This window comes from Ylistrum balloti, unplaced genomic scaffold, assembly GCF_031769215.1.
Source record: "Ylistrum balloti isolate Yb309-2 unplaced genomic scaffold, AGI_CSIRO_Ybal_v1 Utg369740, whole genome shotgun sequence".
Classification (NCBI taxonomy): Eukaryota; Metazoa; Mollusca; class Bivalvia; order Pectinida; family Pectinidae; genus Ylistrum; species Ylistrum balloti.
The window spans coordinates 526,665-551,760 of NW_026781950.1; the positions used below are offsets into that span (position 1 = coordinate 526,665).

Here is a 25,096-nt window from a genome sequence, read left to right on the forward strand (position 1 = left end):
CAATACAGGTGCTAACTTGTTTTATTTAGACAAAATGTAATTAGTAGGTCAGGTAAGTGTTTGGCAGATTCTGTTGCAAACCTGAAGCTGGTGAGACTGGTTGTTACACAAACCATTGCAAAGGTGTGGCATCAAAGCTTAGCTGCTGCCCTCCTTGTATCAGCAACCCTGTGATCCGATATCCTTAAAACTGTAACATGTTAAAACATGTAAATGTGTTGATAGTTTATTAGTCCACTTGGCTAGAAGAACAACAAATTAAAGTTTGCTAAAAGATAATGACTTTGTCCCATATTTAAGGTGACAGGAATCCAACTTGCTATATATCTTCTTCTGATTAACCAAAAGAATTTGAATCGGAAAGAAGTCTGGCAAAGTTTGTGAAAAGAAATAACCTAGACTGATATAGATGGTCAAAAAATCAAACTCATTTCTCATTTATCATTAAAGGAAACATCTGTTTTGTCTATATTTACATATTTATGTCTATTTTGATATTTGTGCATTGTCTCGTGGTGACCTATTCTAATATCCTTCATCTGGCATCATGCTTCCATTAACAGTTTAACACTTTTGACTTCTTCTCAAAAACCCCTGATCCGATTTCAGTGAAAGTTTTCAGAAACCTTCCCTGACCTCAAATTAAACAAAACTGAATAATACAGCAGGGCCAAAAGGTGTCAAATTGACTTAAATTTCGAAAATCTTCTCTTAATGAATGGAAGCGTCTTAAGGTGCTTTACCAAAATTGTGATTTCATGGCTCCAGGGTCTCACATTTCCCCATGGGGAGGGGGTAAAGTTTACTTCAGTTTAATAGGAAAACTAGATTTTTGAGCATAGGAAATATTTCAAATTTGGTTAGAATTATTGATGAAGGATGACGGCTTCATGGTTTGCCCATTTTGATCCTGAATGATCCCCAGGGGCTGATGGGCGGGGCCAAAAGGGGTCAAATTTATTTAAATTAAAAAAATCTTCTCAACACCGAGATATGTTATAATCAAATACTCTTCAAGAATGGAAGTATCTTGAGGTGCTTTAATTATGAAAATGAGTCTCACAATTCTTCCCGGGCAGGAATAATTTTTTTAGACTTAGAAAAATTGCATTTTCGATCATAACGTTGGTTATTTCCCACTGGAAATAACTTTATAAGAATTACCAGCATAGGATGACAGTCTTGATGGTATGCATGTATTGACACTGGTTTACTAGATTCAGTTTCAGAATTTCTGTTTCATAACACTTGATAACTATCCTTTACTTTTACCTTTATATTCAATATTGCTTATCTCAGGTGACCGTCAAGATTGCTAGGCCTCTTGTTTGTAGAAGAATCTCTCCCTCATCCAAGCATCACCATGTGATTGATGAGAGGGATTCTCTGTAATGAAAGCCCGAGGGCTGGACAGTTACATTGCACTTGTCACTTTACAAGGTGCGGTACAGGGGTCCGGCATGCACATTTAATGTTGGCCTTTGAAGGTCAGTGTCGCACACCTTGTAGAGTGACAAGTGCAATGTAACCGGACAGCCGGAGGGCTGAAATTGAAATTTGAGAACTATAGTTTATTCAAATCAAAAGGGCATTTTTTTTTTCATGTAAGTAGTGAAAATTATTAACTTGATAAAAACAGTTTATGTCTGAAGCTAAACTAATGTTCTTATTGGGAAACTTTAAAATTCTCCATTTCACCAGAACTACAAATATTATTCCTGCTTGTGAACAGCCGGTTGAAATATGAGCATGCACAATCTAAGGTTTTGCTGTAGTTTACAACCGAAATACAAATAGCTGACAGTGAGAATTCACCAGTTTATTGAAAGAGATTACCATTAGATCTCTAAAATCTTGTGTCAACTAAGACATGGAAAACAAAATGGACAGGTTTGTGAGCCACAGAAAAGCTGAATCAACATTGGTAAATCTTGTGGAAGTAGAAGACAGTAAACGAAGCTGTCTAATGTCAAACAACTGAAAAAGGGCTCTTCTCTACACAACAGTTTATGACAACATTAAGCTCAAAATGAAGACTTAGTAAGAGAATATATAGCTGATCCATTTTTATCCTAAATTTATTATCATCTTTATACTTCTGTTTTAATGACACATGGTTATTTGGTGGTGAATTATGTCTTATGTCACATGATATCTAAATGAAGCTGATAAATGAGTAATAGAATGTTGACATACAAAAAATATACAGATAGCTGTAAGACATAAAATGTGCATTTTAGCTAGCATATTTTAGTGTTTAAACCAGGAAATATCCCTTTAACTGGCAGTGGTACTTTCAAATAGCAAGTGAAGATTATGGGAAATGTTATGATAGGTATTTCAGCAAATTTAGATCATTTGTGAGACATATTAAATGGATTCAAATCAACATTATAGGCCCTTCTGTTCTGATATACATTACAAAGATGATCAGACTCTAAGTGTCCCTCCACTTTATTATCAGGATCTGATAACTGACACCACTACTGATAGATCATTATAAAATCATGAAGGTTGGATTGGCCCTTGATGGAGATCATTTGATACTCTGTCTCCAATGACTACATCTTACATCTGTCTCGAAATAAGGCCCTAACCTATTATAGGTAGACTATATAAGTTTATTTCACAAGATGTGATTTCAGGGATTCAACTCAAAGTACAAGTTCATAATGGATTTCCAAATGTTGTATGTTGATCTTTTTTTTAGGGTACCTTTTAAATTACAAACAATGTAAGTGTTTAGTTGCAGTATAAGCTTTGTGAAGGTTCTTGATGCTAAATATTTGCATTCAACACTGAATTAAATACCTGTAGAAGGTTAGTTGTTACTCACAGCCTTTTTTCTTTTTTTCACAAATTCTGCTGACAAAGTCTCATGGTGACCTAATGCAATTACTTTCATCTGGCATCGTTTGCTCATAAACAATTTAACACTGTGGACTTTTTCTCAAAAACCCCCTGCTCCAATTTCAAAGAAATTTTGCAGAAACCTTCCCTGGCCTAAGATGAACTAAAATTGTGAATTAAACAGTCCCCACCCCCAGGGGCCTGAGGGGCGGGGCCATAAGTAGTCAAATTGACTTGGATTTCAAAAATCTTCTTTTCAAGACCTAGATATGGTGGAATCAAATATTCGTCATGCATAGAAGCATCTTAAGGTGCTTTACCAAAATCATTACGGGCCTCGAATTTAACAATTTTGTCACTTGCTAAAAACAGCAAGTGCCTTAAGTTTTTACTTGCTAAAATGACTTTTTACTTGCTATTACAGTAAATCTTCAAATAATGGGGTTTTTTTTTTTGGTGATTGATCATGTGTATTAATTTTCTTCATCCAATGATATCAATATTAGAATGTATGTAATGTCGATGTTATACTAAGAACTGCTTTGTCCCAATATTTTCATTGAAATAAATTCATTGACAACAATAAACAAGCAACTTTCAGTCAGTAAATTTGAGTCATGTACTAATACATGTAGTAAGTTCAAATTAAATGTCAATATTTCAAGAAATATTCTACGATGATATGACAGTCCTAGTGGACATAAATGATGAATCAATAACCATTTGACTATTTCTGAAAATGATTTTAACGCAAAGTTAACTGAAAACACAGACTACTAACCACTTTGAAAAATTGAAACTCAACAAGTTAATTTTAGTAGCATATTCTCTGCACACCACACTCCATATTTCATCAACAACATTGTCGCTGGTCATGTGTTTACCTAGGGTTATGTTGAGTTCTTTTTCCCATTTAGCAACTGTTTTGGCCAATGCCTTCACAGAATTGCAATTGGGCTGTACTAGTGATGTATCATTCTTGCTTTTTTTGTCTGTAATCACTTAATCGGCAGAACTACTATTTTTTCTTTTGAAAAAAGACAAAATTTTTTAAGTAGACAAATTTTCAGCCATAGTTAACAACGCCAATCTAACTCAGACACACGCTTGTAACATCATTCTGGGTCATCCAGGTTTCAAACATTTACGTGCATGTACAAGGGGTGCTCCGAATGGCGTGTGTGACTTTCATTTTCAGCTTTTTCATGTTTCAATTTTACAATGAACACAGGCTTCAGTTGAGGTAAATTATAAACAACAAATGTAATTTTTCCACGAACTGCCCGTCTTTATTTATTTGTTATGTAATTATTACAGCTTGCATCTGATAAATCCACTCGCTAAAAAAAGCAAGTGCATATTTTTCAGACTTGGATTTTCTCTCGCAAATAGCGAGTAAGACGCATTAAATTTGAGGCCCACGTTAATTTCATAGTTCCAAGGTCTCACATTTCCCCACGGGAAGGGGGTAAGGTTTACTTTAGTTTATAGAGGAAAACTAGATTTTTGAGCATAATTTGTTCAGTTTCCATAGTAAATATTTCAAATTTTGTTAGAATTATGAGTTAAGGGTGATGGCTTGATGGTATGCCCATTTTGATCCTGACTGACCCCCAGGGGCTGATGGATGGGGCCAAAAGGAGTCAAATTACTTAAATTTTTAAAAAATCTTCTCAACATCCAGATATGTTATAATCAAATACTCTTCAAGAGTTGAAGTACCTTAAGGTGCTTTAACTATGAAAATGAGTCCCTGGGGAGGAATATTTTTTTAAGACTTCACTAATTTTCACTAATTGATGATAACGTTGGTTATTTCCTACTTAAAATAACTTTATTAGAATTACCAGTATAGGATGACAGTTTTGATGGTATGCATGTATTGACACTGGCTTACTAGATTCAATGTCAGAATTTCTGTTTTATGACACTTGATAACTATCTTTTAACCTTTATATTCAATATTGCTTACCTCAGGTGACCATCAAGGCTGCTAGGCCTCTTGTTCATTGCTCTGGTATGTAATTTTAATGTTTCCTTATTGTAAGTTTTATAGAAAAGGGGAAGATGGAGTGCATAGATAACAAAATTGCTATATTCAGGAACATTTGTAAAGCAGGAATCAGATGAATTGAATTTCTATAGGGGTAAATCTATCAGAAATTTTCCCATCAGGCATTTTGTACAAAAAATATTTTCCTTATTTGAAAATTCCCTCTTTGAAGCAGTATTCCCCCTAACGAAGATTTCCTGTGAAAAATTTCACAAGAAATTTATCAGAAACATTGACATGTGTTGATATTATGTCAATGTATAGAAAAAATTTTGGAGGAATAATGCAGATTTTACTTTGTGCTTTCATTTACGAAGCAAATACAAGGACAGGGAAATTTCCCTGCAAATCAGATAATATTTCCCCTTTTTAGAAAAAAGAATATGCAACCAAAACCTAGATTGATCCTTTTTTTTGTCAGTCAGTAAAACCATGTTCATTGAAAATTTGTTTCACCCGATGAATAAATGGCTAACAATTTGTTGTCTAGTATGGTTAAGGTAAGATTGACCTTTAATAGGTAGGTACATAATGTTGCTTTTAGTGTTTTATTGAAATCAAATAATTTAGATGGCAATAATTTGAATTTTTTCCACTGTGTAAATAGTCCAGTAATAGCCTAGAAATATAGGGTATGCTAGTACTTCCGTTTAACAGGAGCGTTGTGTATAGTCAGGACAACCATTGAATAGAAGTGTTTCCCTGTTTCCTTTGGCTTTAGGCAAGGGTAAACAATGGTAGGCGTATCTGTCGCCTCTGACCATTCTGAAACTGGTGCTGGCTGGACAGTTGTAGCTCTCTTTGTTAGATACATTGTATGACAGTATGGATTGCTGGTTGTGCAATATTTGTTCAGTTGTTGAACAGAACTTGCCAAGCATTGTGACGAGCATTATTCCAAGGTTCTCACGGCTGTGTGATACAACAAAATGGTTTTATTTACACCTGAACAAAAGTAGAGAAAGTCCAATATGCTTGTTAGGGTAATTGTGGGTATCTAGCAGGAGTTTTCCGCCCTTCTTTTTCCCATTAGTTGTTGTTAGCAGACCTCGCCGTGCTGTACCATGTCACAGAGATGTCATCAATACTGTCAACAATAGCTGGTGTTTGATTATAGGATATCAATATTCCCCATTAAAACACTGATAACAGGCCACAAAAGTGATGCCAACAATTCTATAAAATATGGCTTCCACCCTTTACAATCTCTTTTTGTATTGCAAACAAAATTATTCCTCTGGCATCACTGTAGGATTCTACAAAACCCGCACTATTTCTACTGTTTGTCTATTGTTTTATTCCAAAAAGATTGTCTCTAATTCTATTTGTACTATCTATCTATTGTTCTGTACACAACAGATCAGCTCTAACCACTATATCTACTACTGTTTTGTCTCTACTCTGTACACAATGTATCTGTCCTAACACTGTTTCTACTGTCTGTCTCTTGTGTCTCTTTTTCTGTAAATAATGTATCTGTCCTAACACTTTTTCTACAGTCTCTCTTTTGTGTCTTTTCTCTATACACAATGTATTTGTCCTAACACTTCCTACTGTCTGTCTTCTGTGTCTCTACTCTGTACACTATGTATCTGTCCTAACACATTTTCTACTGTCTGTCTTTTGTATCTCTTTTCTGTACACATTGTATCTGTCCTAACACTATTTCTACGGTCTGTCTTTTATGTCTCTTCTCTATACACAATGTATGTAACCTAAAACTATTTCAACTGTTTTTGTATTGTGTCTCTACATTGTACACAATGTATTTGTCCTTATACTATTTCTATTTTCTGTCCTGGGTAGAGTTTTGTGCCTCTACCAGTACACGATGCATCAATCCTTATACTGTTTCTACTGCCTAGTGTGTCTCCATTCTGTACACTATATATCTGTCATGATACTATTACTGTCTTATCTTTTGTATCTCTACTTTGTACACAACAGATATACCCTCACATGATAGTTCCTTCTAATAAGGGTGTATCTGTCACCTCTGACCATTCTGAAACTGGTGCTGGCTGGACAGTTGTAGCTGTCTTTGTTAGATACATTGTATGACAGTATGGCTTGCTGGTTGTGCAATGTTTGTTCAGTTGTCATTTTAATGAAAGGGCTTGTAACTTCGTGGAACAAATAAAAATCTACGATATGATACTTCACTGATGATACTATTGTATTCCTTCTTTGTACCTATCAACTGATCTTGAGAAAAATTGCATCGGGTCAAAAGTTGACTAAACGCCAAACTTACCCCAAATATGGGAAGATGGTATTACATGCACATGAGCAACAGGAAGTAAAGTGGGATTGAGGCATTACTGTATTTGACAGAGTTATCATGCTTGGCAATGACTTCGTAAGAACACTGTATTTGACAGAGTTATCATGCTTGGCAATGACTTCGTAAGAACACTGTATTTGACAGTTATCATGCTCGACAATGACATCGTAAGAACCAGCAAAAGTTTCAACCCAGAATCAAAACACTGAAATAATTGAATAAAACATTTAATTATTTGTATATCATTTTATGTTATTTGGTAACTACAATGCGAGAGCGATGGATCATGTGACATCACATTTATGAATCCTTGTGTGTTATCCATGGAAACAGGGTAAAGTACAGTACACAAGTCTGCCGTGTATACACATGTGTTTGACAGTTCCCACAATGAAATGTGGTTGTGAGAAAACCGAAGTAAGAAAAATTTGAATGTGAAAATGTAACAAACATGATGTGTCATCCTCAGTGATGGAAAACTGAACAAATGAGTGAGATATTGTAACACTTTTATAATCTGTAATATAAAAACATACAGAAGACAGATTGTTTCTTGATGGGTAACCAGGTACACATTTTTGGACTTAGTTATTTCTCAAACCCGACCTATATAAGGGTTCTCAGTACTTGTTACAGCCCTACTCCCAATGAAGAAATGTTAAGCAAATTATAAATGATAATGTAAAGAAAAAAGGTTGAGAGGGAGTTAAAGAGAAAATACGTTCTGCAAATTGATCTGATTTTTTTGTTTTTCTTACGACTACTTAAACTACACGTGATATCATGTGAAATTTACTTTAAAAATCATGGTGATTGTAGTATGAATAATTTTTTAACAAAGTAATGCATAGAAAATGCATAAAGAATGGAATGGAATAAATTTGTATGAGGTTTTGAGTTGTTGAAGATGAGTAACAGTTTCTGCTGTCCTTGGCTGTATTGACATGTGATGTACAATGAATCTTACAAATTCTATACAACTACAAATTAACAGGTGTAGTCAGCAACTCCTTGAAACAATTAATCATGCTATGGACATTTTTATGCCATGTCGCATTGTGTCAATGAAGTTTCAGCTTCTCAAGGACATGTCCGACTTTCCTCAATGGCATTGAAATCCAAAAGGAAATTGATAATTAAACATAGAATTCAAAACCATCAATTGTTATATCAGCAGTTCTAAAAATTGAAAGTTTATTAATTATTTGTCAGTGTTTCCCTTTTGTTCCAGTAAATCGTTATCAGTTTGAATGAGACCAAATTGAAATGAACTGTAGCACTCGTTTTGTTATTTATAGTGTAAATGTTGAGCTAGTGATGAGTGTAATGAATATCTTTTATGTGAACTTATTCTTTTTATTTCCTGTTTGAAGTGGAAATTATTGATTAAGAAGTTGTAGTCTGACTATTGATTAAATTGTATGTTGAAATCACTCGATCTTCTCTATAAATGATGAATACTATCATCAGTGGGTTTGGGGGTTTGAGGTTGGCTGTTTTTGTGGATAAAATAAACCCACAAAAAATTACTGTAAAATCATATATATATGTGGGACTTGATATTCCTGCTTTTTCAAAACAATGCTTTTTTGTGGTTGAATATAGCTCAAAAATTCTACTTTCACTAACTGTAACAGTTCATATACATGGAATTTGTGCATAAAGTGTACCCAGGAAATCAGTGAAAATAAATTCCCCACAAAATTGACTGATTTTACGGTAGAGATTTTGAAAATAAAATGTATACACAAAACATTATTTCATGACTTTTCATGAAAATTTTGGTTAAGCTACAAAAATTTTAACCATTAGATGTAAAAGTAAGAAGTAGAGAAGGCATGAAACTCACAAACCATTCAAATCTTTCTTTGACAGTTGGATTTAGATGTTGATAGACGTTTATGCATGCTGTCTGCAACATTTGTCTCACTGACTTACTCTTACCTGGTCATGAGGTTTCAAGTTCATTTAACATCATTTACTTCTGTGTTTCTCAATATGTCATTCTGAACTTGTCTTTCTATTTCATAATTTCAAATCTTGTAGTTTCAATGAAATATAGCATTAGATTGAGATCAAAAAGCTGTGATTGTCCCGAAAGATAGAAAGACTGTTGTAGAATATTACATTAGCAGATTTTACTATAAGATGAAAATAAACATTTTTTTGTTTTTGTTTTTATCTGCCAGGATCCAAACAACAAAGTCCTGATATAAAAGTGAACCCGAGACTTACCTGTATTTTCTACCTGCTGGGAAATTGATTGATTGTATCAAATCTTCCTGTACTGTTAAGCACAGCTGCTAACGTGATCAGCCACTGAAACTCAGGGGGGAAAAGCCAGATAAATCCTACACAGACAACATGGAAGATGATGGTATGTACAGATATTTATTTTTATGGTGTTGTCAACATACTGAGTTTTATTTATGAATATTTTTTGTTTGGAAAAAATTACTTAAAACTAATGCTGATAACTGTTCGTGGGTTTATAGAAAACAAAAAAAAAATGCCAAAAATTCTTTACTATGTTGTTATGTTGTTGAGATATTTGATTCTAAATGTGTACATCAGACCAGATCACTGTACATTGTAGTGTGTACATCAGACCAGATCACTTTACATTGTATAGTGTACATCAGACCAGATCACTACACACTGTTGTGTCTACATCAGAACAGATCACTGTACACTGTAGTGTCTACATCAGACCAGATCATTGTACGTGTAGTGTCTACATCAGACCAGATCACTATACAGTGTAGTGTCTACATCAGACCATATCACTATACACTGTAGTGTCTACATCAGACCAGATCATTGTACACTGTAGTGTCTAACTCAGACCAGATCACTGAAGTGTCTACATCAGACCAGATCACTGTAGTGTCTACATCAGAACAGATCATTGTACATGTAGTGTCTACATCAGACCAGATCACTCTACACTGTAGTGTCTACATCAGACCAGATCACTATACACTGTAATGTCTACATCAGACCAGATCACTGTACACTGTAGTGTCTACATCAGACCAGATCATTGTACACTGTAGTGTCTACATCAGACCAGATCACTGTACAATGTAGTGTCTACATCAGACCAGATCACTGTACACTGTAGTGACTACATCAGACTAGATCATTGTACACTGTAGTGTCTACATCAGACCAGATCACTGAAGTGTCTACATCAGAACAGATCACTGTACACTGTAGTGACTACATCAGACCATATCACTATACACTGTAGTGTCTACATCAGACCAGATCACTGTAGTGTCTACATCAGACCAGATCATTGTACACTGTAGTGTCTACATCAGACCAGATCACTGTAGTGTCTACATCAGAACAGATCACTGTAGTGTTTACATCAGACCAGATCACTATACTCTGTAGTGTCTACATCAGACCAGATCATGTTAGTGTCTACATCAGACCAGATCACTATACTCTGTAGTGTCTACATCAGACCAGATCACTGTAGTGTCTACATCAGACCAGATCACTGTACACTGTAGTGACTACATCAGACTAGATCATTGTACACTGAAGTGTCTACATTAGACCAGATCATTGTACACTGTAGTGTCTTCATCAGACCAGATCACTATACTCTGTAGTGTCTACATCAGACCAGATCACTGTACACTGTAGTGACTACATCAGAGTAGATCATTGTACACTGAAGTGTCTACATCAGACCAGATCACTGTACACTGTAGTGTCTACATCAGACCATATCACTATACACTGTAGTGTCTACATCAGACCAGATCACTGTACACTGTAGTGACAACATCAGACCAGATCACCATACACTGTAGTGTCCACATCACACCAGATCACTGTACACTGTAGTGACTACATCAGGTTAGATCGCTACCTGAGCTAATGTTTAGACTGGGACTCGGTATTAGATATTGTCAATTACAACCACATGAAAAATTGGATAGCATACTGTAGAATTATTTAGTAACATTTGGTGAATCAGCCTTTGTTAAGTGGTACAGGAAATTGGGAATTTATGATAATCCATGACCTGTGATAGCTTCAGTGGTGTTTGTATACAAAATTATCAAAAAGGTGTAGAAGGATAACAGGTATTGATGACTTCTTGGTATTATTAGTTTTATTATTAGGGACTTCTCTTCAGGTAAAGACAGAATCAATTTTGACTTTCAGGATCAGCATCTGTTTCCAGAAAGATTTGATATATCACTTCTCTTTAACAGTGTTTTATTTAAGAAATATATAGATGATAACTTAAATCTTTTAAAGGTTAACATTTAAGATTTTAACTTGCTTGTAAGTTTGATAATTGTGAGTTTTATAATAGACTTCAATTTTTTTTCTGTGAACACAAATTTCATGACCACTCCCCCAATTTCATACAAACAGATGTGTCTTGCAAATGACAGGAAGATTTATGTTGTAAAATTTCCCAACTCTTGGCAAGTTTTCTGTTAGATCCAAATTAGTTTCTGGTTCAAGTAACTTAATGATTATTATGCATTTTTTCATGACTGAATTGATGGTTTGGATTAGAGTTATTACTGGAATTAGACTCGAAGATAGATGCACTACATCCTGAAACTGTGTGTTTATGCATATCATGACAGAAGAATGCTGGTGTCATGTTTCAAAAGAATCACATTGCTGGTCATAATCAGCATTTGTTTGTGCCATGCTTCATTATGTGTTTCGTCCATTTTCAAGTAGTTAGCAACCCAGTATGCTTATGAGCAATCTTGTTAGATTTGTAATATTATTGTTCTGTTAATGTTGTGCTTAACAATTTTCATTTTCATTTGAAGACAAGGCTCATTATGTTTATAATGATAGTGCTTTGTATTTGATGCTTTTACAGCATATTAGGGAAACAAACTGTTCGATTGATTGAAGGGTTAGGGGAGGAGAAAGAGAGATAAAGATAAGTGGGGGAAGGAAATGAATAGGTGAAAAATGGAGGGATAAAGAGAGAAGGCCAGTGGACAGAATAGAAAAGGAACTTCAGAAAATCTATTGACAACGACTCCTATTCAGGTATTTTATATATACTTAGATCCAATGCAAAAAATTTGGTTTCACAAAATGCAAAAGAAAATTGGTAAAGATTCTCATAGGGCTTTCCCGACATATCTTTTGATATATGAAATATTCGAAGATGCAATTCAATGATTCACCCAATCTTCACAAAATAGGGAAATATGTAATGAGAAATATCTTCTGTATAGTATGTATTTCTATTGTATGGACTCTGCATACCACAACTTGGCTTGTGGAGAGGCATTGTCATGTAAAGGTTGCTCTGGACAGTATATGGTTAGGTAATTAAAGCCAGCAAGAGTGATTAAAGACCATACATAGCCATTATTTCCATCAGCGCACATGAAAGAGATGTAGGGAAATGGACGGCACAGTCTCCCAACGACAAGAATACTCATCATGTTAAAGCCGTGTTAAATGATAAGGTATGATCAAATGGCCATGCAAAATCGTGATGAGCAAACAGATGGATGATTTGATATCAGTTCAATGATGTTGAACAGGAATTAGTACCACAGGTGAATTTACCTGTGTGGGTTTGGATATCCTAGTCTGATGTATCATTTTACTTGTGACATATTTAAAAAGGGAAGATCTGATTTAGTGTAGTACCTGACCTTAGAGGTCTATTGGTAAAATGATATTGTACAGTTTTACAATATTACAGTAATATGTTCGATTTCTATGGAAGTTTAATGATTTCAGGGTTTTTTAAAGGGTTGATAATAGGCCCCATTCCCAATTGAAATTATTTCATATCATTACTCTCGAAAACATTTTGTTCAATTAAACAATTTTCTTCCCCTAAATAAGGCAAAAAGGTTTATCTCAAAGCAGTTATTAAACCCTGGATTTATATTTGAATCACTATTTACAGTTATGTAACTAGGGATTTGCAATGATATTGCAATTGTCAATATTGTCTAGTGCAATATTTGTATATTGACAATATATTGCAATATAATTTTCACTATTGCCATATATTGCAGCAACTTTCTTTCTACAAATGTTTTAGGGATTTATCTGCAGAACTTTTGTAGAGAAATTTTGTTGAAAACCAAATTCAGCTTATTTAACATGTTCTTGAATTATTGTGTGGTGATATATAATTCAGAATGTAGTTTACAGTATATCACAGCATTAAATTATGCTTGTGCTTGTACACATTTGTTCTACAAAAAAAATTTAGGTATACTAAAAAATGATATACCAAGATATTACCGAGATATATTGCAATATCTCTTTGAACAATCACAAGAACTGCTCGCAGTACCAACCCTTAAACTTAACTGTATGATTTAATTTGACGGTACTGTCCAATGTGAAACTAGCAAGTGTGTTTTATTGAAAGCTTTAGGTCAACCTTTGTCACCTCTTTAAGGTATGTTAACAGTGGTCTGTTTTGACTTCAATATTTAATGTAGCGTAGGCATGTTGTTTTTGTTTTTGTGCTGGTAACTGATGGTAAGAACGTGTAATATAATGTAATTTAGCCTAATTTCCTAATTAGTGTCGGTGAAAAGGCCACCTGTCCTCACCTGAAATCAATGTGAAGCTTGTGGTACTTCCCAGCTAATGGATCTACGATATGCTTGAGTTGGCATAGGGGATTGGGACATATAATATAGAGAAAATGGTGGAGTATGCTAGACTGTGGAAGTGAGACATTGTAATTGTTAGAACTCATGTTGGATGTCAGTATTGGGATAACAAAAGAAAGTGTAGAACAGCACTGAGTAGTTGTTTTGTTGTCCCTAAAATTTTATGAGGGTCATATGGTGTTTCCTGTGTCTGCTTGTCCCATTCTGAATTAATGTTATCACTTGATCTTTCAATCCTATTTCTTAAGGAATTAAGAAATTATTTTATGCAAAAGGTTAACGAAGACAATATTTCTGATTAGTTCCTGTTTTACAGTTCAAAGGACAAGTTCATCAATGCTATTTATAGAAATTGTTGAGATATTGCCAAGTTGCTACTTATACTCCCAATGGTTTCAGGAGTTTGGTTTGTTGGTTGCTTTTAAAGTGCACAAAACACAAAAATTATGTGAAAAAATATTGTAACTTTATATTTGTTTATTGTAAACTGTATTTTAAGGTTTGGTAGTGGGAAAAAAAAGAAATGTAAGAGAAACAGTTGAGGAAGAAAAGGAAATGGAAAGAAAAGATAGATTGAAATCAAAAAGCCTATTTAAAAAATCTCTAAAAACTGAATATCTGCACTGTTTGGAAAAGCTATTCTTTCAAGAAACAAACCATTTACTTGAGAAAAGTTTTCCATTACTGGTTCATATAATAAAGTGAAAAGACCCTTGTTCTGCTCTCCAGATGACAAAGATGTTTCATGAATTGGGATTTTCTGTCAAGTTACAACTCTATTGTTTGTGTAGTGGTTTGTTCACAAGAGATGTGTAAATATAGCAAGTCAAATATTTGTTCTGCTGTAAAATAACATGTGCCAAAGACATTTGTAAGGTTCGTCTTTGTTCCCCCCCTAGCAGATGTCTAACCTTATTGAATAAAGTCTGTGGCTTCCAATTCTTTATTATTAAAAAGAATTTTTTTTCGTCATGGGCATATGTTTAAGAAAGAACACAGACTGTATTTAAAAATATTAATTTCTGTGAAATATTTGAGAAAAAGCTACATATTGGGACAACACTGTAACTAATGGGCGTATTAAAAGAATGACTGTCCAGCAAGTATTCATTTTGTAAAATGAAAAAAAAAAATAATCCAGGTGTCAAAGGATCGATGAGTTGAAATTAAATTTATTAAAAAGATTAATCTGATACATGAAACAGAGAAAGATAATTTTTAAACTTTTTCCTGACAATATAGTATGTGTAATGTTTGTTTTTTTGTTGAAAATTACATCTTACAAGAAACATCAAAATTAATTCATTCAAAGTGGACAAATCATAAACGCAAGAAATAATGCTTATATCATTAGCATTCTGTTATGTTGGATTTTGTCTAAATAAAAACACTGTATTGAAATAGGTGTGTTTTTATACTTGCACATGTACACCCAATTACTTTTTACATTTAATAACATTTTATTTAATTAAATGTTATGCTTGTCATGTATTATTAATATCAAGGTGATTTTTGGTGTCAGATGGTATTAATAAATATAGATTTACTGGGAAAGTCCTTATCACCAAAATTGTAGGGTGTCAAGTTATCAGGTTTAGAGCTGGTTGGTAGAGCCACATGTCACAAGTAGCAGAATTACCGGCCCTGATTAGAGGAGGCAAAATCACCTGTTATTGGAATTCCTATGATCAGAATTTAGCATCGTCAGCAGCTGGATCACAGGTCCTGTTGGCATGATCTGATTGGCCGTTGCATGGCAACTGTATCAACAAATGACTATGGAGAGAGCCAGTAGTGGTTACATGGCACTTGCTTCACTAGCTAACACCCACTGTGCCTATAGATAGGTAGCAGAGACTCGGGTGTGCTTTCATGAGCCGGTAGGGCACCTGGTACCCTAACAATGCATGACAGGTATGCTCAGGTGACATGGTGCCAACTACTGATGCCTACCAGTCGGCCATTTTGCAGTGTGACCCCCATCCTGCCTGACTTCTTGTATATAAAGGGCTTAAAGGCAGATGATTTTTTTTACGTAATGTGCTGGGCTGCCTGGGTATTGATTCCTCATCATTCTCCATGTCATTATGGCCAGGTATGTTGAATGTTTCTTGTATCCATTTACCTGTAACATTTCCAATCAACACCTGATCACAGGTAAAAACTGACTTTAATGTCCTTGTCTTACAACAAACAAGCTTTATGGCTTCTTGTATCATACTAAGTTTGTTTCCAACCTGAACATACAGAACTTTAATATCTCACTCCTAAAATTTCCTTTATTAATAGGACTGTAACTCTGGACATTGATAGCAAATAATCTTTGTTTGGTTCAGGCAGAATTTCTATCCATTCACTGACCAGAAATGTATGGCAATTTAAACTATAAAAAGTATTGAAAAGATCTTTTAATCAGCAAAATGATACTTTTGAATAGAGTTCATATTAACAATGTACATTGGATTAGTAGTGTAAAATTGACATAAATATATCTGACAAGTTTATATAAGTTGCAGATAGCTAAATTTTTCTTTTTCAACAGGGATGGACATTATAATTGATCTGTTTAGATTGTACATTTCAGTCTTTTGTTTGATAAGTTATGGTTATTAAAGTGAAATAAAACCAGGTATTTCTGAGAGATTATTCCGAGACCTAATCATTGATTAAAAACTTACTTCAGTGTTACACCAAGTATAAGACATTTGGGGTCATTCCATATCTGATTCCCATCAAAATGTTTTTGAAATGATATTCCATGTTAGAAACACTGATGATGCTTTATGTGAGCAATTCCATAAATTTGGAAACAAAACATTTATTTTTTACATAGGTTTTGTTTTCCTGCTATTTAACAAAACAAAAAAGTATACCAAGTGTGTAAATGTGCTTTATAAGGGTTTTCAACTCTGAAATATTGCTACCTCATAAAAGATTTACAAATATGAAAAATAGAGCATTGACTTATTTTTTTTGTATTTGTTACATGTTTAAGCTACATGCTGATAAAAGTACATGCTCATTAATTATCTGGCTGCTCCAGGGGAACAAAGGTGCGGTCATGTGACATGATGTTGGCTGTCATTAACACATCATTAGTAGCTCCTAATGCAGATGTGACATAATGACCACTGGTCAGCTGAAGGTCTGCCAGGTATCAGCCATAGCATTTGTTAGCTATTGGTCAGTGGTCAGCTGCTGTGGCCACCTGCTGCCTGGGGGCGGACACATTGATGCTTTTGAGTGGTCAACGGTGTCCTTTTCTCGAGGGAATTTGTCTCCCAGATTACAATAACTATATCTAAAGTATGCTTCATTAATATTTCATAATTAGGTGCAGCTTGGCTAAGCAGGCCCAACATCAATCTGAAATAAGGAAATTAATTTTATTGTTGTGTACAGGGTAGGAGTCAGGTAGGAGTAGGGAAATGTCAGGGGTAGCACACGTACAATACCGTCGGGAATTCTAGTAAAGATCGACAGAGGAAATTAATTACTATCATTGAAAGAAAAATGATTCGCAGACTCAAGGGTGAAATTTGTTGACAAGTAATTGAAAAAGTGAAGAAAGAACTACAGATAATCATTGAATGGCAAATGGAATTCATTTTTGTAGCAGATCATACAGTAGCATGGATTTTATAGGTAAAAACAGGGATTAATAGCAGATATGATAAAACAGTATTGGTCACATTCTTAGTAAATAATCATTGATACTGAGATTTGTTTTTATTGAATTGATATTTTGAAAGTTTTTTTTTTTTTTTTTAGATATTTGTAAAAGGACATAAACCATGTTTTAATGTTAATGAATAAGAAATTGTTCCACAATTGGATTATAAAAGTTCAGTATTGAATTTTGTTCCTCAGTATTGAATTTTGTTCTCCCTTGTTTGTAAAGTATTGCTGTAATGACATTACCTTGGGATGGCGATGGTGACTACTAATTACTGTTGACGGTTGCTGTCTTGTCAAGTTGTGTCCGCTGCTACGTTATACAGTCTACCAGAGGTCAGACAACTCGTCAGATATAGATAATTGTTGTTTTGACATTATGATAGCAGTAGAATGGTTTGTGTAGTATAGGCCAGTGGCATTTAATGGGAATATGATTAATTGTATCGGGATGAAGAGAAGATGTGCTAACAGGCAATCTGTTTGTTCACTATTGTTTATTATATGTTAAATCTGTGTGATTGGGAAAAATGTCAAGGTTGGTAGTCATTGAGAATGACAGGAATCAATGGTTTGTTTGTACAGTAGATCATATTTCGTTGGCCGTTGTACTATTATACCATTGGTGATTGAGCAGAGATCAGATTTCATAAACTAATGTACTTTCATACGATTGGTCAGTGTACTGTAGATTTGATTTCATCTGTACTTTAAAACTGGGGTCAGTTTACAGTAAATCCAATTTCACATGCCATTGTACTTTTACACCATTGCTGATTGAGCAGAGATCTGCTTTCTCAGACTGTTTTACTTTTACACCATTGCTGATTGGTCAGAGATCTGGTTTCTCAGACTGTTGTACTTTTACACCATTGCTGATTGGTCAGAGATCTGGTTTCTCAGACTGTTTTACTTTTACACCATTGCTGATTGGTCAGAGATCTGGTTTCTCAGACTGTTGTACTTTTAGACCATTGCTGATTGGTCAGAGATCTGGTTTCTCAGACTGTTGTACTTTTACACCATTGCTGATTGGTCAGAGATCTGGTTTAACTGTTGTACTTTTACACCATTGCTGATTGGTCAGAGATCTGGTTTCTCAGACTGTTGTACTTTTAGACCATTGCTGATTGGTCAGAGATCTGGTTTAACTGTTGCTGATTGAGCAGAGATCTGGTTTCTCAGACTGTTGTACTTTTAGACCATTGCTGATTGGTCAGAGATCTGGTTTCTCAGACTGTTGTACTTTTACACCATTGCTGATTGGTCAGAGATCTGGTTTCTCAGACTATTGTACTTTTACACCATTGCTGATTGAGCAGAGATCTGGTTTCTCAGACTATTGTACTTTTACACCATTGCTGATTGGTCAGAGATCTGGTTTAACTGTTGCTGATTGAGCAGAGATCTGGTTTCTCAGACTATTGTACTTTTACACCATTGCTGATTGGTCAGAGATCTGGTTTAACTGTTGCTGATTGAGCAGAGATCTGGTTTCTCAGACTATTGTACTTTTACACCATTGCTGATTGGTCAGAGATCTGGTTTAACTGTTGCTGATTGAGCAGAGATCTGGTTTCTCAGACTATTGTACTTTTACACCATTGCTGATTGGTCAGAGATCTGGTTTCTCAGACTGTTGTACTTTTACACCATTGCTGATTGGTCAGAGATCTGGTTTCTCAGACTGTTGTACTTTTACACCATTGCTGATTGGTCAGAGATCTGGTTTCTCAGACTATTGTACTTTTACACCATTGCTGATTGGTCAGAGATCTGGTTTCTCAGACTGTTGTACTTTTACACCATTGCTGATTGGTCAGAGATCTGGTTTCTCAGACTGTTGTACTTTTACACCATTGCTGATTGGTCAGAGATCTGGTTTAACTGTTGTACTTTTACACCATTGCTGATTGGTCAGAGATCTGGTTTAACTGTTGTACTTTTACACCATTGTTGATTGGTCAGAGATCTGGTTTAACTGTTGTACTTTTACACGATTGGTCAGTGTACAATCAGCTTCTGTTAAGGATATGAAGTACATGGATTTACCTGCAAAAGTGGTACATGTAATTGGGTCACCATGACTTTAACACCTATCAATGTCAGTTTATATCAGTCTGTTTACGAATGGTTGATGAAATCTGAAGGGCACATGCATCTGCTACAGAGGTGATACATAGTGGTGTATCCTTCTTGTTATATTTGTAAGCATTACCTTGCATGTGCGTGAGGGGAAAGGCCTGATATTGGGGATGAAAATCAATTGTTACTTCCTCTCAGGTTAATAGGGGCTGATTGCACAGGAGTATGAATTTTACATAGCTTATCTGTGATCAGATACCCATGCAACGATTGGTGAAAACAAACTTTATAGGTCAACGAAGGTTATGCCAACCTGCCCATCACTACAGCTCATGACTTTGTATTTTTCAAACAGTTTGGTGCACATCATCACAGCTCATATCTCATTTTGAAACTGGACAAAAATTGTACTCGGTCTGGATTCCATTAAGCCTGTTTTCTTATTCTGCTAGCCCCTACCCCTTCTTCAGTGATAGAAATGTTGTGAAGGGGTTGATTGCTTGCTTTGTCCAGTCGCAGAGATAATTTCGTATTTCCTGTAAGCCTCCACCTGCCACTCCACCTCTAGTGATAGAAGTATTTGAAGTCTTGTACTGTAAAGTCACAGAGACAATCTGATGTTTTCTAGAGTACATACATGTCTATCTAACTACATTAGCTAAATGAGTTACATTTAGGCTCTTTGAGAAATGGTTTTACTGAGTTTGTCATTGAAGCGGAATCCATTTGATGTGGCCTCTACCTCTATATAAAGCTGTTTAATTCCAAGCAATGGAGGCTAGACATGCAAACCAAGACTGAGGCAGCTTCTATAAATTGGACCAAGTTGAAGCAGTTCCCATCAGAATTAATCTGTGACGTTTATCTTCGTTTTTCAAGGGCACTCATGCCTACCTGTAGCAGATCTTGACTTTGAAAGGTGTCTGCTCCTTTGTGCCTTTGTGGCCACTCTACACCAATGTTTGTTTTATTTTAGTATTAGTTCAATGAAGCCGATACATGTATAAATTTCATTAGCAGGAATGATTCTAAAATGCAAGCAAAATGAACATATGACTTCAGCATTGTATGGAACAAAGAGAAGGAAAGATAATGAGACATATGGTTTGTAGATAACTCGTTTTCTTTTTAGAAATGATCTTTACTCAATGCCAAATTTCAAGTGATCAAAAGCAGAGTTTAGTAGCTAGCTGAAATTCGTGATATTTTGTTTCAGGCACATTCTTAAGTAACTGCATTCAATCAAAAAGTCTTTGATCACTCTGGATTGGTTACACCCATAGTGGCTGTCTAAATTGTGGTATAAGGGGAGAGAATCCTACAAGTTATCAAAAGATTCTAAAACAGCAGTGGATGACTGGCATAAACAATAAAGTGATGGTTTTGATATATATCAGTCCTTATTTTATATGATTGATGCCGTTTTGCCGTGGTGTGTATGTGTAACCTACAGTTTTGTCTGGGTGCAAGTGTAGAAGGCAAATAGGCCATGTACAGGTTTTGCCATTAATAATTGAGCAGGCACTCCCACCTTGTGGATGGATTTATTTATTTATAAAACTCTTTAAAGACAGCTGGCTGTTGTTGAATTGATTTACATTGTAGTTGATAGGGGAAATGTTCTTTGATCTCCTTGTCCTTGTAGGCCATTCTATATTTTATTTTGGTATTCTATTAGATGTCCTTGGCATTGATAAATATTCCAGTTTTATCATGTAGAACTTAATAGTATTTATTTAAAATAGCCAAGTTATTTTTAAGCCACAGAAAGCACAAGTATTTCTCCTGTGTAATGTAAGTGTTAACTGCAATATGTCTTTGAACCTGACATATTCAGTGATGCCAGGTCAGAGGTCAACGTTATAGTCATGTTCCCTTTTCTCCTTTATACTTTTAAATCTGGAAATATCATTTTTTAATGGTGATCACTGATGATACACAAGTCTGTTAGCAGTGGATATTTTCAGTGTTTTAAGAAGAAAAGCAATTGTCACATTAAAAGTACATGCGAAATTCATTTTAAGATGTTCCGATACACTGTAAAATTTAAAATTGAAGAAAGGTATTCCAAGAAATTCTGTCTTGATAATCCATGCCTCACAAGGGTTTAGACATTTCATGTTTTTAATGAAAAATTAAGGAATGTGGATATTCCTGAAAAGTTGGTCATGATAACCTTTGTCTGTGCCTTGACAAGCTAAATTTAAGGAATATAGATATCCTTGATGTACTTTTGATGATAATGTGTGCTTGGACATTCCTATAGTAGTTTGTGTTGTGTGTGCAGGTAACATGAAGCGTCCCCACGAGGATGACTACCAGGAAGACTACGACAACAAGAGAAGACGTGGGGGAGATGGACAGAAGATCGAACTCCGCTTCCTACTGGCCAGCAAAGTAAGAAGTTTTATGTTTTTTAAGATAAGTAATTTTACAATCAAGTTTACTTTCTGTCACTATTGTTTTCATATTTTCTAAGACTTAATAAAATAAAATATTTTGGAGTTTCTATTTTCTATGTATTGTTGTCTACTCGAAGTTTCAATGCAAGCCAATTAAAACATACGTACAAGAGGAAAGAAATATGATGATACCAACCATTCTGTCATTGTTGACAGGATCCGGAGAGCTGTGGTTTGTAGGTCCATAACATCTGTTAACAATACAATATGGCTGTCTGATTTATAGATCCTACAGTGACAATTGATGTGTCATAGTATCACCATAGCAACCATTCACTAAATCGTGGCATGATATTGAAAATCTATGCCGAGTTAGTCATACCCATACAATGCTGTGTCGTACTTCCGGCTAACCTATCATTAATAGGAGTACCTGTTGTATATCGAACGGATACATTATATTAGAGAGCAAACACAATATCAGCACAATCAAATGATCAATTATAATTGTGTCTTATTTATAGTTATCTCTTACACGTTGATGATCAGACACATTGTTAAAACCTGTTCACAACTAAAGTACTGAAATAAAGATGTCTTTAAAATGTGAATGTGGCCATAAGATACATAAGTATATATGAATAATGTAGGGAAAATTTATCATTGAACTCAGCTTTTATTGTCTGTTTTGCTTGATTGTCTGTTTAAATTGTTCTGTCTTGTTGTTGGTAAGTTTTCTGTAGGACATTTGTTGAAACTATGAATTAGTTTACTGAAATAGGTTAAGTTAAAATTTTGTTAATTAATAGGTTGCCTAATATCACTATCACTGTTAACCCAAAGTTTTACATAGCAGGAATTAGGAACAGTAGTGATGTTGTTTGATTGAAATGACAGTCTTGTTTGTGAGACATAATGTTGCTATTTCCTCGACAGAATGCTGGAGCTATCATTGGAAAGGGAGGAAGTAACATCAAGCGGCTGAGACAAGATGTAAGTATTGGAGACAAACCTCCCCCTATTGCCCCTAATCCATGCCATTCCTTTTCAGGTATTAGGGGCTGATATCAATCTCGACACATAATGTTTTCTGGTCCTTGGTCTGGGCCCCATATCATATTCTGGTCTGATGTCCATTGACTCGTCCAAGAAAGGGTCCCTATTTTTGTTGGGACGGGTCATGACCCCACAACTGACCCCACGCTCCTCCTGATGACTGGTGGGCCCGCCCTGCTGTTTTGCCCACCACGGTGGGGACCTGTGCGTTTGAAGATGCTAATCTCTCTGGGTGTTTTACTGTCATATTGGTGTAAATTATTATTTTATGCCATATTGTTTGTGTTAGGTAGAGATAAAAGATATTTAAGCCCTATGGCCTTTATTTCCTAATCATGTAGTTCAGGTTCTGTCTATAATAATGATATTCCACTGTTTTATTTTGTCATGTAAATCCATATTGAGTCAATGTTTGACTTGGGGATAAGCCCACCTTGGGCATTGTTTATTGATTGTATCTATGAATGGCCCTTCTGGCCAGTATTGATCCAAGCTAGTGGAAAATTAATGATTTTGCCCATGCCTTTTAAACGAAAATGTGTGATGTTGAATCCATTATGACTTCATGTCTTGTTTTAAACATTATTTCTTTGTCTTCTACAGAATTGTTTGTTTATCCCAGTTCTAGTGATGATTTCATATGTTAAAGATTTGCAAATTTTCACCGCCAATCTTGTGTTCTTGCAAGTAGTATTAGCCGGATTCCGAGCCTGGTGTCATTCATGCCAAGTAAAATATTCCTGTGATTCCCTATTATTATACTCTGTTTTGTATATAATTTTTTGTCCATATTGTAAAGCCATGCTGCGATTTCTCCTTTTTCCATCCATACATATCTGGCCTGTCCCACAAATCTCGCCCTGCCCGCTACTACACGTACAATAACATCGTCCAATGTACGTATGTCCGTCCAACATCCACACTTGACGTCAATCCAACCGACCCCCTGCCCTGTGAACGAAACATGGAAATGTTCACCTCCGTCCAACTGTCCTGGCCCACGGAACGCTGATTGTACACTGGTCTGATCCCGTGTCCATCGTCCAACGCCCCGACAGTACAAAGCCAGTGTCACAGTTCCCGATAGTACCTGCCCCGAACGGTATGACACAACAACTCTTATTTAATCAGTTTCAATTTTCGTGTCTTGAGCAGTCAAAAGAAGAAAGTAGTATATAGATAAGAAAAATATAACAAATTACCATTTAGAAAGGACTTTTCATAATCCATATTAGGATCTCATGTAATTCTACCTGTTCAAATCTGGATCAAATCTGGGAGCATGCTTTGGTTTGAATTGTTATTGGGAATACATACCTATCTGGTTTCTTTTATAAAGAAATTCTTATTGATAGAATTGGAATCAATATCATCACTGTAGAAATTTTAGTTTAAAGATGAAATATTCCCATTAATATTTTTTGGGTTTACTTCCTGATATGTATTGCTCTGTGATGCACAAGCTAAGGGATGTGTGACCAGTCGGTAGCCAGGTTCTGGCCCAGCAAACCCCATCAGTCCAACCTCAAGCTTTATCTTCTCCATAAATCATTGGAAGAAATCTCTCAAATTGTTAAGAAAACAATTGATTTGGATGAAATTGGAAATATGTATTAAATGTTTGAGTTTGGACCTTTTTGCCTTCAGGCATTTTTGAAATGGGGTGGAAAAAAGGATCTTGAAATTATGATCCTTTTTATTTTGAAAGAAAAAGAAACCGATAAAAATTCTGATGCACAGCTACTCTCACACATTCTTCTGTTTATTGGTAACTTGTTGATGGGGGTAGTTTGTTTGTGCACTGGTTTGTGATGTACCTAGCGAATCATAACTTGTAGTATTGAGTAAAATTCTCAAGATTTTGGCTCATATGTTGATTTTACATTCACTTTTAACACAATGGATTAATTTCTTACTACCATGGAGTACTGAAACTGATCACTCTGAGGTAGTTTTTGTATCACCTCATGTAGAAGCTTACTAACATTTTGGAAATAACATTCTCATGATCAATTTACAAAAAAAAAAAAAAATAATA

General features: G+C 35.2%; 1 protein-coding gene across 5 annotated transcripts in view; it reads left to right on the top strand.

Annotated features, from left to right (window-relative positions):
- The window catches only part of LOC132543135 (heterogeneous nuclear ribonucleoprotein K-like), a 50,535-nt gene that overhangs the window by 12,454 nt on the left and 12,985 nt on the right, over positions 1-25,096 (top strand). For all 5 annotated transcript variants that reach the window (XM_060206597.1, XM_060206598.1, XM_060206600.1 and 2 more), the window contains exons 3-6: positions 9,377-9,564; positions 21,888-21,997; positions 22,939-22,995; positions 24,117-24,160. In XM_060206597.1, the coding sequence (XP_060062580.1) occupies positions 9,552-9,564; positions 21,888-21,997; positions 22,939-22,995; positions 24,117-24,160 (224 nt within the window). In that variant the 5' untranslated portion in view covers positions 9,377-9,551. The remainder of the gene's footprint in view (positions 1-9,376; positions 9,565-21,887; positions 21,998-22,938; positions 22,996-24,116; positions 24,161-25,096) is intronic.